Source organism: Lynx rufus, unplaced genomic scaffold (assembly GCF_022079265.1).
Source record: "Lynx rufus isolate CCGP_SWC_20201006 ecotype Redwood Valley unplaced genomic scaffold, mLynRuf1.p SCAF_18, whole genome shotgun sequence".
NCBI classification, from domain to species: domain Eukaryota; kingdom Metazoa; phylum Chordata; class Mammalia; order Carnivora; family Felidae; genus Lynx; species Lynx rufus.
Window position 1 is genome coordinate 28,926,087 of NW_025814832.1, and position 24,970 is coordinate 28,951,056.

The window sequence follows — 24,970 nt, forward strand, 5'->3', positions numbered from 1 at the left end:
AAATAGTTGTATTTTTCTTTGTGGACAGTTGAAGTCAATTTACTGATTTGAGCTCTTGGTTCAAAAGTTGTCTTTGATAGGGTAGGATTCCTTTGGTACTATACAAGTTCCTTTGGAATTACTCTGAAGTTTTTGTAGAGCCAGAAAGTGTTGATAGTGACAAAGATTAAATCAGAGGATGAGGAATAGTGTCTGGAGCTGTGCTCTCTACTGTGGCGGCCACTGGCTTCATGTAGTCGTAGAACACTTGAAATGTGGCAAGTTCAAGGGCGCCTGAGTGACTCGGTTGGTTGAGCGTCTGACTCTTGGTTTCAGCTCCGCGGTTGAGCGTCTGACTCTTGGTTTCAGCTCCGGTCATGATCTCACGACCCCATGTCAGCTCTGTGCTGATGGTGTGGAGCCTGCTTGGAATTCTCTCTCTCTCTCTCTCTCTCTCTCTCTCTCTGCACCTCCCCTGCTTGTTTGTTCACTCTCTCAAAATGCATAAATAAACATTAAAAAAAACCAAACCTGGCCAGTCCAAAATGAGATGCACTGTAAACAGTAGGAAATATGTGCCAGATTTTGAAGACTCCATACTTAAAAAAAAAAAGAATGTAAATAGCTTGTTAATAATTTTTACACTGATTTGCATGTTGATAAAACATTTTGGATCTATTGGGATATTGGGATATCCAATATTGGGATAGATAAAATATATTAAAATTAATTTTGCTTTTTAAAAAATGCGGCTATTAGATATTTAAAAATTACGTAGGGGGCTTGCACTTTTGGCTTGTGTTATATTTTTATTGGACAGCCCTGATCTGGAGGAACAGTGCTAGTGTAATTTTCTTCCCTTAGAAATAGTTTTACTTTTTTGCCTGGATGCCTTTTTTTCTTTAATATTTTTTTCCTTTAATCCTGAACTTGAATTAGTGTTGGCCATTCTGGACCAAACCTTATTATTATTTTTTTCTTTACTGTAGTGAAAATTATGTAGCATTAAATTTATTATCTCAACCACTTTCAAGTGTACAATTCAGTACTGTTAAGATCTCTAGAACTTTTTCTTCTTACAAAACAGAAACTCTATACCCATTAAACACCATTTCCCCCTTCTCCCTCCCACTCGTGCTGTGTTTTAAATATAATGTTGGAATTCCGTGTATGATGTGTCTTCTTTTTCCCCCTTTACTGAGATATAATTGACGTTGTATAAGTTTAAGGTGTACAAAGCGATGAGATGACACACGTCTATCTCGTAAAATGATTGCCACAAGATATACCTTCTTCAAGCCCACAAACAATTTGAATACGAATTCTGAGTAAGAAATTCTAGCTAACTCATAATGAAAAGCTTGCAGTTTATCCATTAGTCATACGTGTTCCTGTTAGCAAACAGGCAAAGTATTTGAGTACAGTTCTTTCCCCCTTACCATTTCTGATTTTAGAGTGTAGTTCATGCTGAAAAGTGAAACTGTGCACAAATATGCCAAAAGGCATCGTTTTCAGAGACCGTCAGTGTGTTCGGCGTTACCGTCTGCTGATGCGGTAGCGGCACATGACTGCGCTGATCTGTCCCTTTAGACAGCTGGGCAGACAGACAGAAAGCTTTATCCAGGCTGCAGAGGCAGATTTGCTCTTTCTTGCCAGTCTAATTAGGGCAAGTTATTACAGGGGTCCGTTTCAAAGAAAGGAACGAGCAAATTTTTGGTTGCTTTAAGCTTATTATTATTATTTTTTAACAGAGAAGGTATTTGTATTTTAAGTGCACCAAGGGAGATCATCTTTTTTTTTTTTTAAGTTTATTTATTTTTGAGAGAGAGAGAGAAAGCGCGCGCGCGTGTGTATGCACACGGGTTGGGGGGAGGAGCAGAGAGAGAGGGAGAGGGTACTGTCAGCACAGAGTCCAGTGCGGGGCTCAGTCCCACAAACTGTGAGATCGTGACCTGAGCCAAAACCGAGAGTCGGACACTCAATTCACTGAGCCACCCAGGCGCCCCCGGAGATCATCTTTTTAAAGGAATTTTACATCGACTCTTCTACTGAAATGCAGAAGTCCTTTTTTCACCTGTGATATATTGACCCTAATTTTAAATCTGTGTATATTTGTGCTCTTGATTTTTAGTGTAAGGCAAAAGTACAGCTAGCTGTATCCTACTTTCTTGGTAATTTCTTCTCTTTTAATATTATGGCAAAAAAAAAAAAAAGAACCCTGTCACCATCTTTAGCCCTTTACCCCCCAAGACATCAGTGCTCTTCTCTTGCTAGGATAATCACTACCATCGGTAAGTTGATTATCTGGATTTCTTTGTCCCTACATCCCTCACCTGACTGTTCACAGGTACTGGAAACTCAGCGTGTCCCATACTGAACTCAACAGTACAGTTCAGACACCAAACCTTCCTCTCTCCATTCTTTATTCATGACTTGGGCAAGCCATCCCTCAGCGTGGAACCTTTAACTTTTTATTTATCTTATGGTATTTATTTATTTAAGTCATTTCTTTCCCCAACGTGGGGTTCGAACTCCTGACCAGAGATCAAGACTCGCACACTCTACCGATCGAGCCAGCCAGGCGCCCCAAAATCTTTAACTTTTAAAATTTCAGCGAATGGATGATAACTATATAGTCTCTAACGTATAGAAAATATATTTTGCTAAGTTTCAACAGCAAATGACTTCCACTGTTTGAGATGGCAGCTTCTACTTAGGGCAACTCGGCACCTCCCCCCTCTATAAATTATGCAGTTGGAAAATAGGGCTTGCAAGTGCGAGACATAAATAATTGATAATTAAGCTTTCCCAAATGATGAATTGCACTGTCACCGCAGATAGATACACTTTGTATTTTTCGGTTTTGGTGGGTAACTCTCGCGAGTTCCTCAGTGATGCTTTGATTTTGGCCGCTTTTTCTCTCAAATAATGTTTTCCTACTTGTTGTTCAATTAAAGAACCGCCTCACTTTGTGGTGAGTGATTTTTATCCACATTGCCTCGTGTAATAAGTGTTTGTAAAGCTGCATGGGAAGAACACCCGCGAATGAACATGTGGTTCAGTTTTTCTGTTGGAATTTGCTTCTCTGTCTTCCTTCCTATGGCTTTTTCACAGCTGAAAGTGCTGAATCTCACTGTGTTTAGTTTGCTATAAACCTTCGACAAAAATTGAAACTGGTTTAGAAAATGTATCTATACTCTTGCTGTGTGACAGATAACGACGAAGCCTCTCACCATTTCATACGTTTTTTGAATTCATCCAGGAATTGGGGTATGTGAGGAGAGCCGTGAGAAGGCGTGTTGGGGGATAAATCCTTTCCTTCGGATGGCTTATCTTCATGGGATAATTAGATTATGGAAATTTGGGTTGGGGTGCCTGCCTGGCTCAATCGGTTAAGCGTCCAGCTCTTGATTTTAGCTCAGGGTGTGATCTCACGGTTTGTGAGTTCAAGCCCCACATCGGGCTCCTCGCTGACAGTGCGCGGAGCCTGCTTAGGATTCTCCCGCCCCGCTCCTCCCTCTCACTTTCCCTCTCTCTCAAAATAAATAAACTTAAAAAAAAAAAGAAATTTATGTTAAGAGGCATTCATTTAAGTCTAGGTTGGAAAGTATTCCCAGGTGGAATTTGCAGTGTTACCTAAGCCTCCCTTGGTGACTTATCAGTGCCCTCACGTCCTGGTACAGTTCCTCAGTTTGTCTGGATGAGGCAGATGGGGATCCTGACCCCTGAGTACGGATTGCCTCTAGTTACTGTAGTGTTAAAAATATCCCTGCTTCCTCGTGAGTCAAGGTGGGGCCAAGACATGACTGATGTCTCTGAAACCCTGGCCATTCACACCGTTAGTGAATTTGGGACTGAGGGTGTGTGTTTTGTGTGTGTGTGTGTGCACATGTGTCTTTTCATAGTTCTAAACTATTGTCCTGTTGAACTCCATAATCTGTGTGGTAATTGGTAAGTAAAGTCAATGACAGCTATATATATATTTTTTGTAATGTTTTTATTTATTTTTGAGACAGAGAGAGACAGAGCATGAGAAGGGGAGGGGCAGAGAGAGGGGGAGACACAGAATCTGAAGTGGGCTCCAGGCTCTTGAGCTGTCAGCACAGAGCCCTGTGTGGGGCTCGAACTCATGGAGTGTGAGATCATGACCTGAGCTGAAGTCGGACGCTCAACCGACTGAGCCACCCAGGTGCCCCAAGGACAGCTATGTTTTAAAAAAATGTTTACTTATTTATTTTGAGATATTTATTTTGAGAGAGAGTAAGAGTGTGAGTGTAAGAGCAGGGGAGGGGCAGGGAGGGTGGGTGAGAGAGAATCCCAAGCAGGCTCTGTGCTGTCAGCTTAGAGCCTGACGCAATCCCATGAACTGCAAGATCGTGATCCGAACCGAAATCGAGAGTCGGACACTTAACCCGCCTGAGCCACGCAGGTGCCCCCAAGGACAGTTGTATTATATAAATTCATTTTAATAATCATCTTGGGGCACTTGGGTGGCTCAGTCGGTTAAGCATGTGACTTTGGCTCAGGTCATGATCTCACAGTGAGTGAGTTCGAATCCCACGTGGGATGAGCACGAGCCCTGCTTTGGGTGAGCCCTGCTTCTCCCTCTCTCTCTCTCTCTTCCTCTCTGTCTCCGCCTTTATGTGTCCTCTCTCTCTCTCTCTCGCTCAATAAAAACAACAACAACAATCATTTTGAAGCAAATGTGAAAAGGAAAGAGCCTTCATTGTAGAGGGTTATGGAATTACGTATGTGGTAGTAGGCAGGTACTGAGACGTGTGTGTTTAGGTATGAACTGGCTTAGGAAAATCCAGGCAGAGAAATGTATGTGTGTGTATACATGCTGGTGCCTATAGTTAAGATCCCTGAATATATAGGGGATAGAAAATAACCACTTCAAGTTTAAGGGAAAAAAACGGGGACAAAATACGTACATGTGGTCATTAATGTGCATTGTGGGGCCTTCTGGTCTTTTGGCTGATGGTATTACAGACAGGTCATAATAAGGATTCGATTAACAACGTTAAAAGGAAAATTCATCTATTTGTGGTTGGTAGCTTGGGTTTTCGCTGCTATGGTTTGGCGTACTTTGTGCCATTGTCCCAAATCAAGAGAAAATCCCTAACAGTTATTAACTGTTGCACTGATTATTTGTTGGAAGGATTAACGTTTTTTCGAGTCAGTTTTTTTACCTGGTTTAGTTTGACTGGTTTCTGTTTGATGTCTCTGTGTCTCCCTGTCTAGGAAGCTATTTTGCCAGCCACTTCATTATGGGAGGAGAGAAGTTTGACTCCACGCACCCCGAAGGTTACCTATTTGGAGAGAACAGTGATCTGAACTTTCTGGGGAACAGACCAGTAGCGGTATGGTTATGACCTGTTTATTTCCGCGTGGGGCTTCAGTGGCCAATACAAACAGTCTTATAAAAATAAGTTTGTAATCATTGGTTCGGAGGTGTCTGTAGCTCGGTGTGAGTTGAGAGGGTCCCTGGGAGCCAGGCCACAGCCCCTTGGCTGGCGTTGGGTCTCCAGTCACTAGAGGCTGACCCCTGGAAAGACTGTGGGAGTCTGCCTAAGGGGGAGGACATCTCACAGGTTCCCGATGTCTGGATGTCCGAAAGATTCCTGTCTCTGCTAAATGCCACCTCTTTTTCTCTTCTTCATAGCACTTAATACCATATCAGTTTGTATTTCTCTGTCTCGCCCTCTGTTTTTTATCTGCCCTTCCTTGTAGGACGTAAATTTCACTGTGTCTCCCTCTCTCTGCCCCTAACCCACTCGCATCCTGTCTCTGTCTCTCTCAAAAATAAATAAACATTGGGGCGCCTGGGTGGCGCAGTCGGTTAAGCGTCCGACTTCAGCCAGGTCACCATCTCGCGGTCCGTGAGTTCGAGCCCCGCGTCGGGCTCTGGGCTGATGGCTCAGAGCCTGGAGCCTGTTTCCGATTCTGTGTCTCCCTCTCTCTCTGCCCCTCCCCCGTTCATGCTCTTTCGCTCTCTGTCCCAAAAATAAATAAAAAACCTTGAAAAAAAAATTAAAAAAAAATAAAAATAAATAAATAAATAAATAAACATTAAAAAAAAATTAAAATAAAAGGGGGGGGTGGCGCCTGGGTGGCTCAGTCGGTTGAGCGTCCGACTTCGGCTCAGGTCATGATCTCACAGCTCGTGAGTTCGAGCCCCACGTCGGGCTCTGGGCTGACAGCTCGGAGCCTGGAGCTGCTTCAGACTCTGTGTCTCCCTCTTTCTCTCTGCCCCTAACCCACTTGCCTTCTGTCTCTGCCTCTCTCAAAAATAAATAAACATTAAAAAAAAAAATTTAGAATGTATATTTCACAGGTCAGGACTATTTTTACTGTTGCGTCCTAGCACCTAGAACAAAGCCTGATACATACTGACAAGCCCTTAACGAGCTGTTGAATGAATGACTGAAAAGGTTTCCCTTCATATCTGAATTGATACTAGGCTATGTCTCTGTTCATTCAGCTCATGCCATAAACGTATGTAGCATCCTCTCCACACCCAGCCCGAGGCTTTGGAAGAATAGCCTGCCATATGGCTAGTGAGTGGCTAAGGAAGGTCCTAGAGACTTTTCAGACGTTATTCCTAATCTTCGTAAGACCCACCTGACAGAGATTTATTGTTATTAATTTCTAAGTAAGCTCTATACCTAATATGTGAGGCTTGAACTCATGATCTCAAGATCAAGAGTTGATGCTCTGCTGACTGATCCAGCTAGGGGCACCAGAAGATTTATTATTAATCCTATTAAAAAAATTTTTTTAATGTCTATTTATTTTTGAGAGAGACCAAGAGAGACAGCGCAAGTTGGGGAGGGCAGAGAGAGAGGGAGACACAGACTCTGAAGCAGGCTCCAGGCTCGGAGCTGTCAGCACAGAGCCCGAAGCGGGGGCTCAAACTCCTGGACCATGAGATCGTGACCTGAGAAGTCGGACGCTTTACCGACTGAGCCACCCAGGTGCCCCAATTATTAATCCCGTTTCATAAGCAAGAGAACTGAGGTTCTAAGAAATGACCAATGATAAGTGCATGCTCTGTTCCAGGCACTGTTCTAAGTGTTTATTTACATAAAGTTTTCCCAAACTCCAATAACTAGGTCTGCCTGGCCACAGGTCGATGACCTTTCCACTGCTTCTCATTGCTTCAAAAAGCCCTGCCTTCCTCCAGAAACTCCTGGGTCAGTGGGGCAGATGAAACACAGGAACAGGAGATGCGTAAATAGCTGGAGAGGTCCGAAGTGATTGGATACTGTGGGGCTTGCGAGCAGGAGAGGAGAACGGCAGGCCTGACCCCCTCATGCTCGTGTGGAGAAGAGGCGGACGGTGTTGAGCGAGCCTTTGGAGAGGCCTAGGCTTTTACCAGACGGGTGGGGAAGGGGCTTTCCAGGAGCGGGTGCAGAGCACAGGCCCGAATGTTTTCCCGTTGTTGTCAAATCAGCAGACCTTTACCCAGCGACTGCTGTGTGCCAGGTACTGTGATGGGCGCTGGGGACACCAAGCTGAAATGAGCATGGTCTGTTTCTCCCGGGAACAAATAAGGAAGCCAGGCTGGCAGGAGTAGACATTTCCTGATGGTGAGACACGATTGGAAAGGTAGGTAGGGGCTGCATTACCCCTAAGGCTTTTGACTCTTACCTGTAGGCTATGGGGAATATTGAAGACTTTTAGGTAGATAAGTGACCTGGAGAATTTTTTTTTTTTCCTTTAGGGAGATTCATCCAGGGACTGTCTCCCATCTTGAGCTTTAATTAAAAAACATATTTTGATGATGGGTTTTCACTGGTTTCTCCCTTTCTATCTGGAGTGACCCCCTCCCCTAATTCACAGACCAGGAGTGCTTTCAAAATACCACATCCTTCTTGCTTCGTATTCGGTCATGCCAGCTCATGCTCACCAAATGTCCACTCTCTGATTTTGTTACTGGTGCCTTAGCAATTAGAGTAGAAGAATCTTTGGTGTTTTGTTTTATTTTGTTTTGTTTTGTCTTGTTTTGACAGAGACAGGTAAGAATTGTGCCTCCCTCCCTGGGAGTCAATTCGTGCTTGAAAAATGGCCCTTTCTTTTTACGTCAATTACTTCCTTTCTTTTCCTCTTTCTTCTTGTGTGAGAATAGTTTATTATTTTTTTTTAATTTTGACCTTTTCAGACCATAAAGATTTTTTTTTAATGTTTTTATTTATTTTTGAGATAGACAGCATGCGAGTGGAGGAGGGGCAGAGAGAGAGGGAGACACAGAATCTGAAGCAGGCTCCAGGCTCTGAGCTGTTGACACAGAGCCCGACGTGGGGCTCAAACTCACAAACCGTGAGATCATGACCTGAGCTGAAGTCGGACGCTTAACCGACTGAGCCACCCAGGCGCCCCATAAAGATTATTTTAAAACAAATAAATACTTCTTTTGGTTCCTACTGAGGTTTCTTCTGGCTGGCAGACTCCTGGTTCAGCTGCCCTGTTTATGCTTCTCTGTGAGCCTGTGGAGGACTGAGGTCTTCCTGAAGCCCTAAAGAGCAGCCCTGACCTGAAGTTTGAGGCTTTTTCTAGAGGAGTATTGACATTTTGGTTGTTGTTTCTATGTAGTCATCATTAAATATGCTTAATGTTGTAAGAGCAGATGTTTTCAGGAGATATCATCATTTCAGGTTAATAAAGCAAATTGGAGTAACTTCAGATATATACAGAAATAATGTATACAGGGGGCGCCTGTGGGCCTCAATGGTTTAAGCATCAGACTTCGGCTCAGGTCATGATCTCACGGTTCATGAATTTGAGCCCCGCTTCGGGCTCTGTGCTGAAAGCTTAGAGCCTGGAGCCTGCTTTGGATTCTGTGTCTCCCTCTCTCTCTGCCCCTCCCTGGCTCACTCTCTCTCTGTCTGAAAAATAATAAAAATAAAACATTAATAAAAAAATTAAAAAAAAAAAAGAAGGTATACAGAACAAACGTGGCACATTTCCTTTTCTTTCCCCACACGTTATTTCATAATGATCATGGCTAACATTCATTGAACACTTACTGTTTGTCAGGACTGGTTGCTCTAAGCTCTTCATACATGTTATGTCATTTTGTCCTCACACCCTGGTGAGGAAGGTCCTTATTTGACAGATGAGGAACATGGATGCAAAGAATTTAAACAAGGATCACTAAGCCTGTACGTGGTTGAATTGGGATTTGAACCTAGCCGTCCAGCCCCAGAGCCTGAAGCACTCCGGTTTCTGCTATTCAGAGCATGTGTGCTCAGGAACTCTGTGCATATCCTGTCTGTGAGTCTGTCCTAGTAGATCATCAAGTGTAATTTGTGAGATGCAGACAGAGATCTAAAAGTAGACCGAGTGGCAGGGACATGTTCTCTCTGAGTGTCCCTTGAGAGAGCTGCTGTTTGGTGTATATTCCATCTGCTGGTCTGACCTCTGTGTTTTGTCGTTACTGCACACCATACCTGTTTGGGGGACGGCCCAGAGATTGAACATGGACTTGTAGCTTGAGTTCTGAGGACTTGACTTCTACTCTCTAGCAACATGTCCCCCAGGGTCAGTATGTGGGCATCCGGTTGCGGAGGAAAGGGAACAACCTTTTATTTAAAAAAAAATTTTTTTTTTTTTGGGGCGCCTGGGTGGCGCAGTCGGTTAGGCGTCCGACTTCAGCCAGGTCACGATCTCACGGTCTGTGAGTTCGAGCCCCGCGTCAGGCTCTGGGCTGATGGCTCAGAGCCTGGAGCCTGTTTCCGATTCTGTGTCTCCCTCTCTCTCTGCCCCTCCCCCGTTCATGCTGTGTCTCTCTCTGTCCCAAAAATAAATAAACGTTGGAAAAAAAAAAAAAAAAAAATTTTTTTTTTAACATTTATTTATTTTTGAGATAGAGAGAGACAGAGCGTGAGCAGAGGAGGGTCAGAGAGAGAGGGAGACACAGAATCCGAAACAGGTTCCAGGCTCTGAGCTGTCAGCCCAGAGCCTGATGCGGGGCTCGAACTCACGGACTGCGAGGTCATGACCTGAGCCGAAGTCGGACGCCCAACCGACTGAGCCACCCAGGCACCCCGGGAACAACCTTTTAAAGCCACCAAGCAGCTCCTCCTTCGAGGGAGAATGAAGATAAGGAGTGGAAGATGTTGAAATAAATTGTTACATAAAATATAAGTGCCATAGGGGCGCCTGGGTGGCGCAGTCGGTTAAGCGTCCGACTTCAGCCAGGTCACGATCTCGCGGTCCGTGAGTTCGAGCCCCGCGTCGGGCTCTGGGCTGATGGCCCAGAGCCTGGAGCCTGTTACCGATTCTGTGTCTCCCTCTCTCTCTGCCCCTCCCCCGTTCATGCTCTGTCTCTCTCTGTCCCAAAAATAAATAAATGTTGAAAAAAATAAAAAATAAAAAAAAAATATATAAGTGCCATAGACTTCCTGGCTTGTGGGACTTGTGGTATTTCCTGTCATTTCTGAATGGTCAAACTAAAAAGAATACCGCTTGCAAACGCATCACTCAGCCTGTAGTTTTTACTGGAGCCCTGCCGATCTCCCACTTGGGATAATCCGTCAACGTCAAATTTAGTATCAAGTCCCAGGGGTCAGATTTAATGAACTAGAGCGTGCATAGACATGGATGGTTGAAGAGAGGCTGGAGTCAAGATTTCAGGTTTTGTTTACATCTTAACCACTAGACTCTTTGCAACCTTGGCAAATCTATCACTGAGGCTCTCAGATTACCCACTGGTAAAGGGGGATAGTTCTGACTTTATGGGAGTGTGATGCTTGAAGAATGTCTTGGGATTGCTGGGTAAAAAGAAGCCAGGGTAAAAACAATGTTGGCTGTACTGCTACCCTTTCAGGTTGGTTATTTCTGCAGCTACCGATAGTTTTGCGTGGAGAGAATAGTCACTGGTTTTTAAGTAATTGTCTTAAGCGGTCAACAGGGCTTCTGATGGTCTTTCTGTTCTGGTCCCCATATATAGAGGAGCTGAGATCCCTGTGTTTGTACATCACCGTTGTAAAATGTTAAATAAAGACCATGCTTCGCCTTCCTACGGGGTGGAAGAGCTGGTGCTGATTTTTTGCTCCTTTACTGAGCGAGGGCTTCTTTTGTTGAGGCAGATTACTGCTAAAACTCTAAGTTATTTAGAGGCGTGGTGACCTCAGGATTGTCCAAGAATCAAGTGATACCTCGACCCTACCTGAGTTCAGATCTATCATCTCACCTTAGAGGAAAGCAGCTGAGTTCCAGTCCGGCCTCTGATGCGCCATCTCGCGTGTTGTGTCACCAGACCCCCTTGACACGGGTTCTGTGTCCTGCTCCCTGCAGCCAGGGCTGCACAGCTGGCCGTAGGAATCAAGGTAGGCACAGGTGGGTCTTTCTTCCCCCCCAACAGAGATACACCTAAAAGCTGTACTTGCATCAAGTCTCTGTAAATTCAGCCCTTTTATCCACAGGTGTGCAGGGAGAGCGAGCTATTTAACACAACTTGGCAATGTATCCATTTACAAAGTAGAGTTTGGGCCATACAGAGCGTTGTGTCCGTCACGGTCATTCATTTGTTCAGTAAATATCTGTGGGTCATATACTGCGCTAGCAGCTGGGAGTGCAAAGATGAAGAAGGCTTGCCCCTGCCCCGAGGAGCTCGCGGTATGATGGGGTAGACAGGTTGCTCCCGACTGTGATGTGTTCCGGTAAGTCCTGTGTGACTGTGTGAGAGACAGGGCCAGAGTGCTCTGGGAGCAGAGGGGAGTGAGGATGATTTCCACCCAGGGCGCTGGCTCTGAGAGACGACTCCTTGAACCGGGTGGGATGAGCAGGATTTCCCTGGTGGGTGTCGGGAAGGTCACTAAGGCAGAATTAACAAGCAACGTGAGGAAGCGACTAAGATTGGGTTTCCAGAAGGGTGAGCAGGCTGTAAGGATTGGGTCATGAGGTATGTTGGTGGGAGGTGAGGCTGGAAAGACAGACTGGGCCCATGTTGGAAGGGCGATGAGGGTCGTATTGAGAAGTTTATGCCTTTCTTTCTAAGGCAGTAAAGAAGGTCATAGTCATGAGTTGCTTTGCCACTGAGTAGCTTCTTGGTGTTGGTTAACATATTAGCCATCAGTGAGCCTCAGTTTCCCCATCTATAAAAATACCTATCTTGCAGATATATTTTAAGTTTTCCAAAAATGACAGCTATTATGATTTGATTTGCCTTTCAGAAAGTTAATTCTTTTTCGTTGTTGAGAGACAGAGAGAAAGCATTCGTGTGTATGAGCTGGGGAGGGGCAGGAGGAGAGGGAGAGAGAGAGTCTTAAGCAGGCTCCCGACTTGGGGCTCAATCTCATAACTGACATCATGACTGGAGCCGAAATCAAGAGTCGGATGCTTAACTGACTGAGCCACCCAAGTACCCCCAGAAAGTTAATTTTTTTGTTAATGTTTATTTATTTGGGGGGAGGGGCAGAGAGAACACAGAATCCAAAGCAGGCGCCAGGCTCTTAGCTGTGAGCACAGAGCCTGATGCGGAGCTCGAACTCATGGACCTTGAGATCAAGACCTGAGCTGAAGTCAGACACTTAACCGACTGGGCCACCCAGGCACCCTACTGTTATTGAATTTCTTTACATTTTTAAAAATGTTTATTTATTTTTGAAGGAAAGAAAGAGTGTGAGCAGGGGAGGGGCAGAGAGAGGGGAGACACAGAGTCCGAAGCAGGCTCCAGCCTCCGAGCTGTCAGCACAGAGCCTGACGCGGGGCTCGAACCCATGAACCGTGAGATCATGACCTGAGTCGAAGTTGGACGCTTACCTGACTGAGCACCCAGGTGCCCCCAGAAAATTAATTCTTTAAATCATCTCACGGTGTAGAGAGTGAATTGGAGAAACAAGAGATAAGGAGCCAGTTAGGTCGTGGTTTGTTTTAGATAAGAAGGAAGATACACGGTGCCTGAACTAGAACAGTGGCGTTAACGGTAAAGATGGTTCAGACTACAGGACGGTGGGCAGTCTGAACCGAAGGCAGGGCGTAGTTAAGGACACGAGGAACAGCCTCTGTGGGACAGCTAGCACTTCAACTGGATACCATGTGTGGGTTTTATCTGCAGTTTTACCGCTTTTTAAATTTTTTTAAATGTTTATTTATTTTTGAGACAGAGTATGGGTGGGGGAGGGGCAGAGACAGAGGGAGACAGAATCTGAAACAAGATCCAGACTGAGCTGTCAGCACAGAGCCCGACACGGGGCTCAAACCCATGAACCGTGAGATCATGACCTGAGCCGAAGTTGGAGGCTCAACTGACTGAGCCACCCAGGAGCCCCTGCAGTTTTACTCTTTTTAAAAAATATTTCGGGGCGCCTGGGTGGCTCAGTCGGTTGAGCGTCCGACTTCGGCTCAGGTCACGATCTTGCGGTCCGTGAGTTCGAGCCCCGTGTTGGGCTCTGGGCTGATGGCTCAGAGCCTGGAGCCTGCTTCCGATTCTGTGTCTCCCTCTCTCTCTGCCCCTCCCCCGTTCATGCTCTGTCTCTCTCTGTCTCAAAAATAAATAAACATTTAAAAAATTTTCTTTATTTTGTTGGGGTGGGGGGGGAGCCCACGTAAGTGGGAGAAGGGCAGAGAGAGAGTCCCAAGCAGGTTCATGCTCAGTGCAGAGCCCCACTTGGGGCTTGATCTTAAAACTGCAAGATCGTGACCTGAGCCAGAATCAAGAGTCAGACCACCCAGGCGCCCCCTATCTGCAGTTTCGTTTGTGCCCTGGCCCCAGTGTAATCAGACAGGTGGGTCACAATACAGGTACCCTGGCATGCGTTGCCTTAGAGCCTGGATTGGTCTACCCAGGCTACTAAAACAAAATACCATAAATTAGGGGGCTAAACAACAGGTATCCATCACTCAAGGTTCTGGAGGCAAGAAGGCCGAGATCAAGGTGCTGGCAGATTTCATTCTGGTGAGGGTTTCTTGCAAGTGACTGTCTTCGTGCTCTGTCCCCACATGGCAGAAAGAAAGTGCTCTCTCTCTTCCCTCCTTATAAGGGCACTAATCCCATCTTGAGAGGCCCACCGTTATGACCTCACCTAACCCTAATCACCTCCCAAAAGCCTCCCCTCCAAATATAGTCACATTGAGGGTTAGGGCTTTAACATAAGAATTTTGATATGAGAGTCCATGACAGGAACGTGCCTCTTTTCTGTGTGTATGTGGGTGTGTGTTGTAGATTGAGTTACTTGCCTTTTGCATGCTCTTGTCTTTCCTTCCTCCTTCCCTTATAAATTGTACTACAGCTGTCTTTGGCATTTAGTTTGGCCATATTTATTACATTTCTAGTTCTGCATACCCTTTAGCCAACCTGTTTCATTTCTCTGAATCTCTGAGTAAAGGAGAAACTTACTCCTCTTCTCTCAATATTCTGCCACAATGCTAACTCGTTTTTGACACCAGATATGTGGGCTTCGCACACATCAGGCAGGAATTGTTAAGGAAATTATAGTGTGTCTACACTAAGAACTGGTATTCAACCAAAAATAAAGTAGATTTGTACCCCACTGAGATAAAAATACGTCTATGACCACATGGTGTGCTGAAAAAAGCAAGTTGTTATGTATCCTATAGAATCCAGTTTCATTTCTGATAAAAATAACAGTGCATAACAATATATGTGTATTTGTATGCTTTTTTGTGTATTTATATTTGTAGGTGCATAAAATACATAAGAGAATAATGCATTTTACCCGTTACAGTGGTAACTCTCGGGCTACATCAGTGAGGGGAGGTACATACTCCTGACTTTGTATTTTTCTGTGTGAATATATATTTGAATTTGAATTTTTTTTTAAATCAGAAGCATTTAAATTTTTTTGTAAAAATAGCAAAAGGGCTCCCTCTCTCTCTGCTTCTCCCCTGCTCACTCTCTCTCAAAAATAAATAAACATTAGGGGCGCCTGGGTGGCGCAGTCGGTTAAGCGTCCGACTTCAGCCAGGTCACGATCTCGCGGTCCGTGAGTTCGAGCCCCGCGTCAGGCTCTGGGCTGATGGCTCAGAGCCTGGAGCCTATTTCCGATTCTGTGTCTCCCTCTCTCTCTGCCCCTCCCCCGTTCATGCTCTGTCTCTCTCTGTCCCAAAAAATAAATAAACGTTGAAAAAAAAAATTAAAAAAAAAAATAAACATTAAAAAAAAACGGGGGGTGGCGCCTGGGTGGCTTAGTCGGTTAAGCATCCGACTTAGGCTCAGGTCGTGATCCCACGGTTCGTGGGGTTCGAGCCCCACGTCGGGCTCTGTGCTGACAGCTCAGAGCCTCAAGCCTGCTTCGGAGTCTGTGTCTCCCTCTCTGCTTCTCCCTTGCTCACTCTCTGTCTCTCAAAAATAAATAAACATTAAAAAAAAAAATAGGAAAAGGGCCCACTGCTGAGCAGGAAAGGAGACAGTTCTAGGAAAATACATAGAGTGGGAAAATTAAGGAAATTAATAAAATAATGGTTTAATTGTTTAGTGAACTACAGAAAGGGTGTGGCTTGCCAAGTGGGGTTGGGGGCTTGTGGAGAACAGTAACAAGATCAGAATAAGCATGAAGAGGAATATGGAATCAGGTGGCTTCATCCTCTTGGTGCCAGTGTGCAATGATTCACTGTTAGAACCATTTGATTCATGATGGATACAGCCTAGTTTTTAATAATCTGAGAGTAAAAGAAAATCCAGACTATGAAATGCCTAAACTGGAGAATGAATAATCCCATTTTTTAAATACGGTTTAGGGCTTTATACAGTATTACTTAAGTATTTTATTTATTTATGTATTTATGTATTGATGTATTTATTTATGTATTTATTTATTTGCTTATTGGCTTATTTGTTTATTTTTAATGTTTATTTATTTCTGCAACAGAGAGAGACAGAGCATGAGTGGGGGTGGGGCAGAGAGAGGGAGACACAGAATCCGAAGCAGGCTCCAGGCTCGGAGCTGTCAGCACAGAGCCTGACGTGGGACTTGAACTCACAAACCATGAGATCATGACCTGAGCCGAAGTCGGTCTCTCAACTGACTGAGCCACCCAGGCACCCCTTACTTAAGTATTTAAAAAAATAGCTTCCTTATTAATATTCCTGCTTCCTTATTAATTCCCTGTTCCTAGTTTCCTCCCAGAGGTGACCATACTGCTCAGTTCAATAAGTGAGCTTTAATAGTTTTTTAAAAAATTGTGACAAAATACACATAACATAAAGCATAGCATGTTAATTATTTGAAGCCTACAGTTCAGCGGTAAACTTGTTGTGCAACCGATCTCCAGAACACTTTCCATCTTGTAAAACTGAAACTTTGTACCCACTGAACGCTAACACCCCATTCTCCCCAACCCCCAGCCCCTGGCGTCCACTCTTCACTTTCTGTCTCTGAATCTGACTAGCTACCTCATATAAGTAGAATCTTACAGTATTTGTCCTTTTGTGTCTGGCTTTAGCATGATGTCTGCAAGGTTCATCCATGTTGTAGCAGGTGTCAGAATTTCCTTCTTTTTAAAAATTTTTTAATGTTTATTTTTTGAGAGAGAGAAGGAGAGAGAGAGAGAGAGAGAGAGGGAGGGAGGGAGAGAGAGAGAGAGAGATTGTGAGCAGGGGAGGGGCAGAGAGGGAGGGAGACACAGAATCTGAAGCAGGCTCCAGGCTCTGAGCTGCCGGCACAGAGCCCGAAGCAGAGCTCGAACTCACAAGCAGTGAGAACGTGACCCAAGCTGAAGTCGGATGCTTAACCGACTGAGTCAACCCAGATGGACAAAGCTTATTTCTTTTTGAGAGAGAGCTTGTGAGCAGGGTAGAGGCAGAAAGAGAAGGGGGGGAGAGAGAGAGAATCCCAAGCAAGCTCCATGCTGACAGCAACGAGCCCGATGCGGGGCTCATACTCATGAACTGCGAGACCACGACCTGAGCTGAAGTCAGACACTCAACCCACTGAGCCACCCAGGTACCCCTTACTTTCTTTTTTTTTTTTTAAAAACAACTCCTTTTAATTTATTTCCTATGAGTTTTCTTCTCGCTTTTTTATTGTGACTTGTGAAATATTCATAACTATGTAAACCATATGCCTACAGTTTAAAGAAACCGTAAACAGACGCCCTTGTACCCACCACCCGGATCAAAAAGTGGAATGTTGCCGGCACCACCTCCCCGTGCCTAACCCTGATTGCATCTGTATTACTTTGTTAAATAACAGCTTTGTGCAGATAAATGATAAGTATCTTGGGGAAGATAGTTTGCAACTACTGCCTGGATTTTTTTTTTTTTTTTAATGCAAAAAAACATCAACTACGTTTGCTCCTTCCTTTAGCTACATTTTCTGCATTGGCCAAGGTTAGTGAAACAGGATGTTCCATGTTAGACGTACTGCCTTGCTTTAAGATGGAAGACAGGGATCGTGGTTTTATCTGTCTGGTGTGCGGACTTCAGGGTATAGTAATATGAAGAGAAGCTATAGAAGGCAGTTGTAGCGTAACCTGAGATTATGAGAGAAAGGAGAGAAATTCTCTGGAGAAGAAACTTTGCTGGAGATGAATGAGGAACAGTAGTTTTTAGTAGCTGTTGACTGCTAGTGGGTTACCTTCTCTATATTCAAGGGGCTCCTGGGTGGCTCAGTCAGTTAAGCATCCTACTCTTGATTTTGGCTCAGATGAATGATCTCATGGTTGGTGAGTTCGAGCCCCAAGAGAACTGTTAGGAGTTCTCTCTCTCTGCCCCTTTCCTGCTGTCTCTCACGTGCTTTCTCTCTCTCTCTTTCTCAAAATAAATAAGTAAAGCTTAAAAAAAAAAGTATTTCAAAATCAGGTTGGATTATAAATGGAAGAGAATATAAAAGGGAGAAGTAGAGAAGGAAGAGGAAGAAATAGTTTCTCTTCTGTTCTTGCCTTAATTTGGTGTCTGTACTGGTTGAGAATACAGTTTTCTTTACTAATCATTACACCATGCCGTTGATCTTTTTCTCCCCTCCCCGTGACACAAATCGTTGATTGACTGACTCAATCATTCCTTCCTTCGTTTAACATTTTATTGAACACTTGTGACATTCCAGACTAATGTTGAACACGAGAGACACAAAGGCAGAGCAAATGCAGTCCCTGCCCTGAGGAACTTATCCACGAGCCAGGAAACCTGAACGTGTCGGAGGAGGGGCTGATGAGCAAAGGCAGAAAGGCATCTAAAGAAGGGAAGGTGGTTTGTGTGTTCCAGATGATTCCATCTAACTGAAGTGTAGCATCCTGAGCCAGGCCTAGACGGAGGGACCTCGTATGCTTTTCTGCAGGCTTCGGACTTTTCTCTGGTAGCCATGGGGAACCTCTAATGGGTTTTATGGGTTAAAAAAAAATTTTTTTTTTTGGAGAGAGAGTATGAGTGGGAGAAAGGGGCAGAAGGAGAGAGAGAGAAACCTTAAGCAGCCTCCACATTCAGCATGAGCCCAATTTGGGGCTCAATCCCACAACCCCTGGGGTCATGACCTGAACCCAAATCAAGAGTGGGGATGCTCAACCAACTGAGCCACCCAGGTGTCCCAACTAATGGGTTTTAAACTGGGTGTCATATAATACACATTTTGAAAGATCACTCAGATGACAGTGTAGAAGATGATTTAGGGGGTTGTGGGGACAGGTAAAGGAGAGCCAGTTGTCCAAATGAGATTTGATGGAGGTCTCGTCTCGGGTTGCAGGGCCAAGGAAGAGGAAGGCCCTGATACGTGAGGCAGGATTCACGTTGGCAACCAGTGTAAGCGGCAGCGTCTAGGCTTTGGTAACTGGACTCTTCTAGGCTCCCGCACAGGACATGGCCAGCTGGTGGGTTTTCCTGTATGACAGACCCATCCTAGTGTACCTGCTTCTGCAAGGCTTTGATCTTTTCTTCCGGCGACTGCTGCACCAGTTCTGATATCATTTAGTATGGTCCGTTGCTTTTCTAAGCTCCCAAGAGGCCACCTTCCCCAGCACGTTAGACCCAGGGAGCTTGCCAAGGTGCTAATTCTGTGTCACGAGAGAATGTCCCCGTAACCAGTGGGCTGTCCCTCATCCAGCTTTGTATTCCACACTCCTTGCCCCAGTGCCCTCGGACCACTCCCACGTATGCTTCTAGTCCTATCTGTGTCCGTGTTAGCCTGGGCCTGCACATCTTTGGCATAAAAATCCACGTGCCACCCCCCCCCCCGCCCCACCCTTAGCAGGCCTAGCGGGCCCCAAGTGAATAATGCTGAGATTTGACCCTAATTATGGTCTATGGCCATGGGGGAAGACGGAAGATGGGCAGGTCCTTTGCAGGGCAAGCATTGTCTTGTAAGGAGCTTGTCTTGTGTGAGAGCACCGTGTCGCCTGTCTTCCAAGGAGAGGGAGTCGAGGGACTCTGGGGTTCATGGTTCTCCAGTGAGTATACATAGATATCCCCTTCTCAAGCCTTAGAGGCCACTCTTTCCCCATCAGAGCCCTGACTTTGCCTTCATAGACGTACCTGGGCTAAGAGCACAGCCTTCTTTTTGTCCTCCACTCCTTAAAGTTAGGTCCTGTGGCTGCAGGAAATGGCGGTCTTTGAAATTTGCCAAAGGACGCTGACTGCCTGTCCTACCTGGCTTTAAATTGTTGACTGCTGTGTCCGAGACTTTTTCCCGTTTTGGTGAATGGATGGATCTTAATAATAGCCACCCACTTCTCCAGTTTTATGGAAACAATTTCACTTGCACTTCCCGTAAGCCAGCCAGTGGTACACTTACCATAACACGCCAGGGACCGTGTCGGGGGATGGGTCCTCCTTGCCCTCTGGCTGGTAGGTAACCTACCCCCCAACTTGCACCCGCAGAGTCCACTTCCTTAGGCAGCTGCTGATACCAGGTTCTCTGGAAACAAACGTGAGACGGAGACCTTTGTGAAATCTGTTTATTGAAGGAAGGCTGTCCTGAGAACGGGGACAGCAGAAGCCAGATGGGGCAGGGGAGCAAAACTGAACAACGGTGGGGTCTTGGTAGACACTCGCTTCGGCCTGGTTCCTTGGGAAGCTTTGGAAGACAACTGGGGTCACAGCGTCGCCCTACCTTGAGGCAAGGGGCCTGGCCTTTCGTATGCCCTGCCCAGGTCTCGCTGGTTGCTGACTGCCCTGTGGTGGTCTGATGAAGGGGAAGTCCAGGGCACTTTCTTGGACCAGGAGGCTCTGGTTCCTGATTCCTGGCGAAGGAGCCGCAGTGGGCTGTCAGTGGCCGACATGCTCAGCAGCTGGAGAGTGGGAATGCCGGGAGGGAGTGGAGGCGGGTGTTAGAGCGTCACCGCACACCCCATTCCCACTTCAGCCCTTGGTTGTTTTTTTTTTCTCGCTTCTTAATTGAATAGCACATCTTGGAGATCATTCTGGATCTATTTACATGAGGCTGGCTTGTCCTTTTAAAATTATGCTTCTGGGGGCATCCGGGTGGCTCCGTCGGTTGAGCGTCCGACTTCCGCTCAGGTCATGATCTCACGGTCTGTGAGTTCGAGCCCCGCGTCGGGCTCTGTGCTGACAGCTCAGGGCCTGGAGCCTGTTTCAGTTTCTGTGTCTCCCTCTCTCTCTCTGCTCCTCCCCTGCTCACACACTGTCTCTCTCTCAAAAATAAAGATTAAAAAAAAATTTTTTTTTAAATAAAAGTAAAAATTATGCTTCCTGAAATATAACGGATACCCTCAATGTTTGTGAGATTTGCTCACCTCATCGCATGTAGCGATTATGTTTGTTGCATGTGTGTTTCCTGTGTGAGTACACCACAGTTTACCCACCCTACGGTTTACAGCATTCGGCCGTCTGTTCCGGGCTGTCGCGAATAGTGCCGTTGTGACCGTCCCATCGTGTGTATTTTGTTGCGCACGTGGACCCACGTCTGTTCCGAGTATACCTGGGATGGGCATTGCCAGGGCACGGGAGGACGCTGTTGTGGATAACTGCTGAACCGTTCCCCAAAGCCGTTTTGACACCAATTGTATTCCGACCAGCATGGTTTAGAAATCTCCAGCACCTCGTATTTTCTCTTTCTCATTCTGGTGGGTGTGTAGAATTAATTTTGTTTTTCTTTTTTCTTTTAAATGTTTATTTATTTATTTTGAGAGAGAGAGAGAAAGCACAAATTGGTAGACAGTGGCGGGGGGGAGGGGCTCGGGGGGGGGAGAGAGAATCCCAAGCAGCCTCCACGCTGTCAGCACGGAGCCCAGAGTGGGGCTTCATCTCATGAACTGAGAGATCATGTCTTGAGCTGAAATCAAGAGTTGGACACTTAACCAACTGAGCCACCCACGTGCCCCAAGAATTAATTTTCATTTTCCTGATGACTCGTGAGGACGGGCACCTTTATGTTTGTTTATTGGCCATTTGGATTCCTCCTTTGTGAAGTGTCCGTTCAAATCTTTTCCATTAGCTTATCTGATTTTTCTACGAGGTCATCTGCTTTTTCTTTCTTGGTAAGGAAATACTAAGAAAATAGGAGTCCTTTCTCAGATAGATATATGTAAATATATGTTTATATTTACAAAGTCTCTGCTTGCCTTTCATTCTCCCTTTCTTCTAATTTATGTATTTTAACTGAGATATAATTGACGTATGACATTGTGTAAGTTTAAGGTATGCAGTGTGTTGATCCGATATATTTTTATATTGCAGTATGATTGTAGCTTTAGCTAATATCTCTATCAGGTCACATAATTATTTCCTTTGTGTGCAAAGAACCCTAACCTCAACCCTAACCCAAGACCCGCCTAGGTCTTGAGCGCTTCCTGCAGAATTCAGTAAAACTTCAGTCTTTTGCAAGGCCCAAATAACTCAGTGTGAGGTCAAGCCAGATCTGACAGGAAGAATATTCTACTGAAACTCAAGCTTCTTAGCCTAGCAGAATTTTCTTACTCATCTATATCCAGTTCCAGCCACAGTAATTCATGTTTTCCTTTAACACCAGAAATTCATCTAAACCGGAAGGAAACCTAGTTGTGTCTAATGCTGTGCAGTCAGGGAAGAGGAAGCTGGGAGGTTTACACAGGGACAGTTTAAAATGAGGCCTTTGTTTTTGGACTTTAAAGAGCGGCTCCCCCTCCCACCAGGATATGTCCTGCTCTCAGGAGACCATGTGTAGGCTTCTCAAGCTGCAGTGAATTTTCTTGCCCTTTGTAAGCCTCAGACCCTGGGTTCTCCCTCCTAGCATACGCAAGAGGGTCGTAAGGCAACTGAACACACAGCGTAGTGTGCGAGTTGGAAGAGGCCTTTGGCTATTTTATGTAAGTGTTGTAAAGAATATGTCTTGTCATTCTGGAAAGGGCAAAAGTATAGGGATAGAAAACAGATCAGTGGTTGCCAGGGCCTGGGGGTGCAGGGAGGGGGTGCCCACAGAAGGGCATGAAGAAACATTTAGGGGTGGTGGAAATGTTCTGTATCTTGATTATGATGGTGGTTACACAACTGTATGTGTTTGTCAAAATTCATAGAACTGCATACTGAAAAGGGTGAATTTTACTTTTGATGTAAATCATATCTCAATAAGCCTGACTTTTTTTTTTTTTTAACATTTATTTATTATTGAGAGACAAAGAGAGACAGAGCATGAGCGTGGGAGGGGTAGAGAGAGGGGGAGACACAGAATCCGAAGCAGGCTCCAGGCTCCCAGCTGTCAGCACGGAGCCCGATGAGGGGCTTGAACTCACAGACCGCGAGATCATGACCTGAGCTTAACTGACTCAGCCACCTTGGCGCCCCAATAAGCCTGACTTTAAAAAAGAATATATCTTGGGGGCGCCTGGGTGGCACAGTCGGTTAAGCGTCCGACTTCAGCCAGGTCACGATCTCGCGGTCCGTGAGTTCGAGCCCCGCGTCGGGCTCTGGGCTGATGGCTCAGAGCCTGGAGCCTGTTTCCGATTCTGTGTCTCCCTCTCTCTCTGCCCCTCCCCCGTTCATGCTTTGTCTCTCTCTGTCTCAAAAATAAATAAACGTTGAAAAAAAAAATTTTTTTTTAAATAAAAAAAAAAGAATATATCTTGGAAGGGAGCGGGGGTTCATAGATATGCCAGCGTTCTCTCTCAGGCCTGGTCTCCACGTAGCTCAGGGAGCCCCTGTTTGTGGACAGGCGCAGATCCCAGTGTGGTGGTGGGAGGGGTGGGAGGTCAGCCTGGCTTTTGCACGGGCAGCCCTCAGTCACGGGCGGCCCTCGGTCACGGGCAGCCCTTGGTCACGGGCAGCTCTCGGTCACAGCCATTAATCCCAGCTCCCCAGCAACGGGTGCATGTGTCTCGCTGCAGGACAGAAGCTGTTCGTCCCAGACCTGTGCTTTGTTTTCTTCATTGGTTCATGACTGTTTGGGGTCATGCTGCAGAAGTCCTGTGTGTTAGGCCGCCAGGGCCACAGCAAGAGGAGAGCTTGCCTAACTCTCCTTTTACTTTAGCCAGTGTCTTCTTCCATTTCCGTCTAATCACAAGCTGAGAACCTCAAAGAGCCTACCAGTCACTGTGGTAGGAACTTCCGTACCTCCCTGGGAGTTTGCTCTTCCCAGGAGTTAGAATTCCAATAGAGTTAAGTGGCACATTTAGAATAATTCTCCTGGGTCACAACAAAGTGAGATGCATCCTAACTGTATTTACTCCGAGTGCTTCGGGATTCACAGTTAAGAGAGGGAGATCGAGTTGCCGACGTTTCATTTGTACGTTCTTTTTTCTAAGCACAAGCGTACCTCGTTTTATTGTGCTTCTTTATTGCACTTGGCACACGTTGAGTTTTTTATAAATAAATTGAAGGTTTGTGGCAACACCGCGTCGAGCATATTCCAACAGCATTTGTTCACTTCATGTCTCTGTCACATTTTGGTAATTCTTACAATATTCCAAACTTTTCCATTATTATATTTGCCGCGGTGATCTGGGATAAGTGATTATGACTCACCGAAAGCTCAGAAGATGGTTAGCATTCTTTAGCAATAAAATACTTTTAAATTAAGGTATGTACATCATTTGTTTTTGTTTTTGTTACACGGAACGCTATTCCATGTTTAAGAGACTACAGCATAGTGTGAACATCATTTTTATATACACTGGGAAACCAAAATATTCGTTTGACTTGCTTTATTGCAGCATTCTGGACCCGAACCCACAATCTCTCCGAAGTATGCCTGTGTCCACGATTGCATCACAGGTAGAATTCTTTAAAGAAGAGACAGTATTATCACTAACAGCGATCGCTAATGATCACCAGTATTTTCATAGCACTGTATCGTTTTTAAAACATTTCTTATTTGATTTTAATCGCCCTAGGAGATGGACAGGGCTGTAAATCCCATTTTACAGACGAGGAAACTGAGGCCGAGATGATAAATTACTCACCCGAGGTCTCACTTATCAATAAGTGCGAGAACCGAGTCTTCCAGCTCCTGGTGTTGCCATCAGTTCGTTAAATAATTTCATTTTCCTTCTCCAGTCTTGCACACAGTTCACTGGCAGGACCGGAGGGTCTTAATGCCTCATTAAACTTAATAAATGTTGCCCCACAAACCTTTATTAAAAAACACGTGGCAGTGCGCGTTGTCCAGTTATTTTGTGAACACTGTTTGTGCCAGCCTGCCACGTAGCCTGAGGGCAAATGTTCAGAATCCTGAGAGCCACCGTGGACACATGCTTTTCTGAAGATCTTACTCTTGTATTCGTTCTACAGATCCCTCCTCCTGTCTTGTCCGTGTTCTGGTCTAATCACTCTGGGCCATACAAAGACAACTCTAACATGGATTTCTCCCTCCAGTTTATAATCTCGCAGGAAGAGCAGACACCACACAGAGAGGACGTGATCGTGAATTGTACAGTTTCACAGAAGCCCTGAGAAAGGCGCTTTATGACATCAGTGTTGCGGACTTGGAAAGTGCCACTAAAGCGCTTGAACTTGTGGTTTGTTGTTTAATGCTGTTTCTTGACAAACCAGAGTGCTAAGAACTGCTGTGGTATTTGGCAGTGAAACTAAAGCCTCTGTGTTGGAGGAATTTCCTCGAAATTTCTTTGAAACCTACTGAAGCCAAGCGTACACACTCTCACCTCT

The 24,970-nt window shown here is 45.3% G+C and overlaps 1 protein-coding gene across 3 annotated transcripts in view; it reads left to right on the top strand.

Moving 5' to 3' along the window:
- The window catches only part of RNF157 (ring finger protein 157), an 83,799-nt gene that overhangs the window by 18,756 nt on the left and 40,073 nt on the right, over positions 1 to 24,970 (top strand). For all 3 annotated transcript variants that reach the window (XM_047081342.1, XM_047081340.1, XM_047081339.1), the window contains exon 2: positions 5,224 to 5,342. In XM_047081342.1, the coding sequence (XP_046937298.1) occupies positions 5,224 to 5,342 (119 nt within the window). The remainder of the gene's footprint in view (positions 1 to 5,223; positions 5,343 to 24,970) is intronic.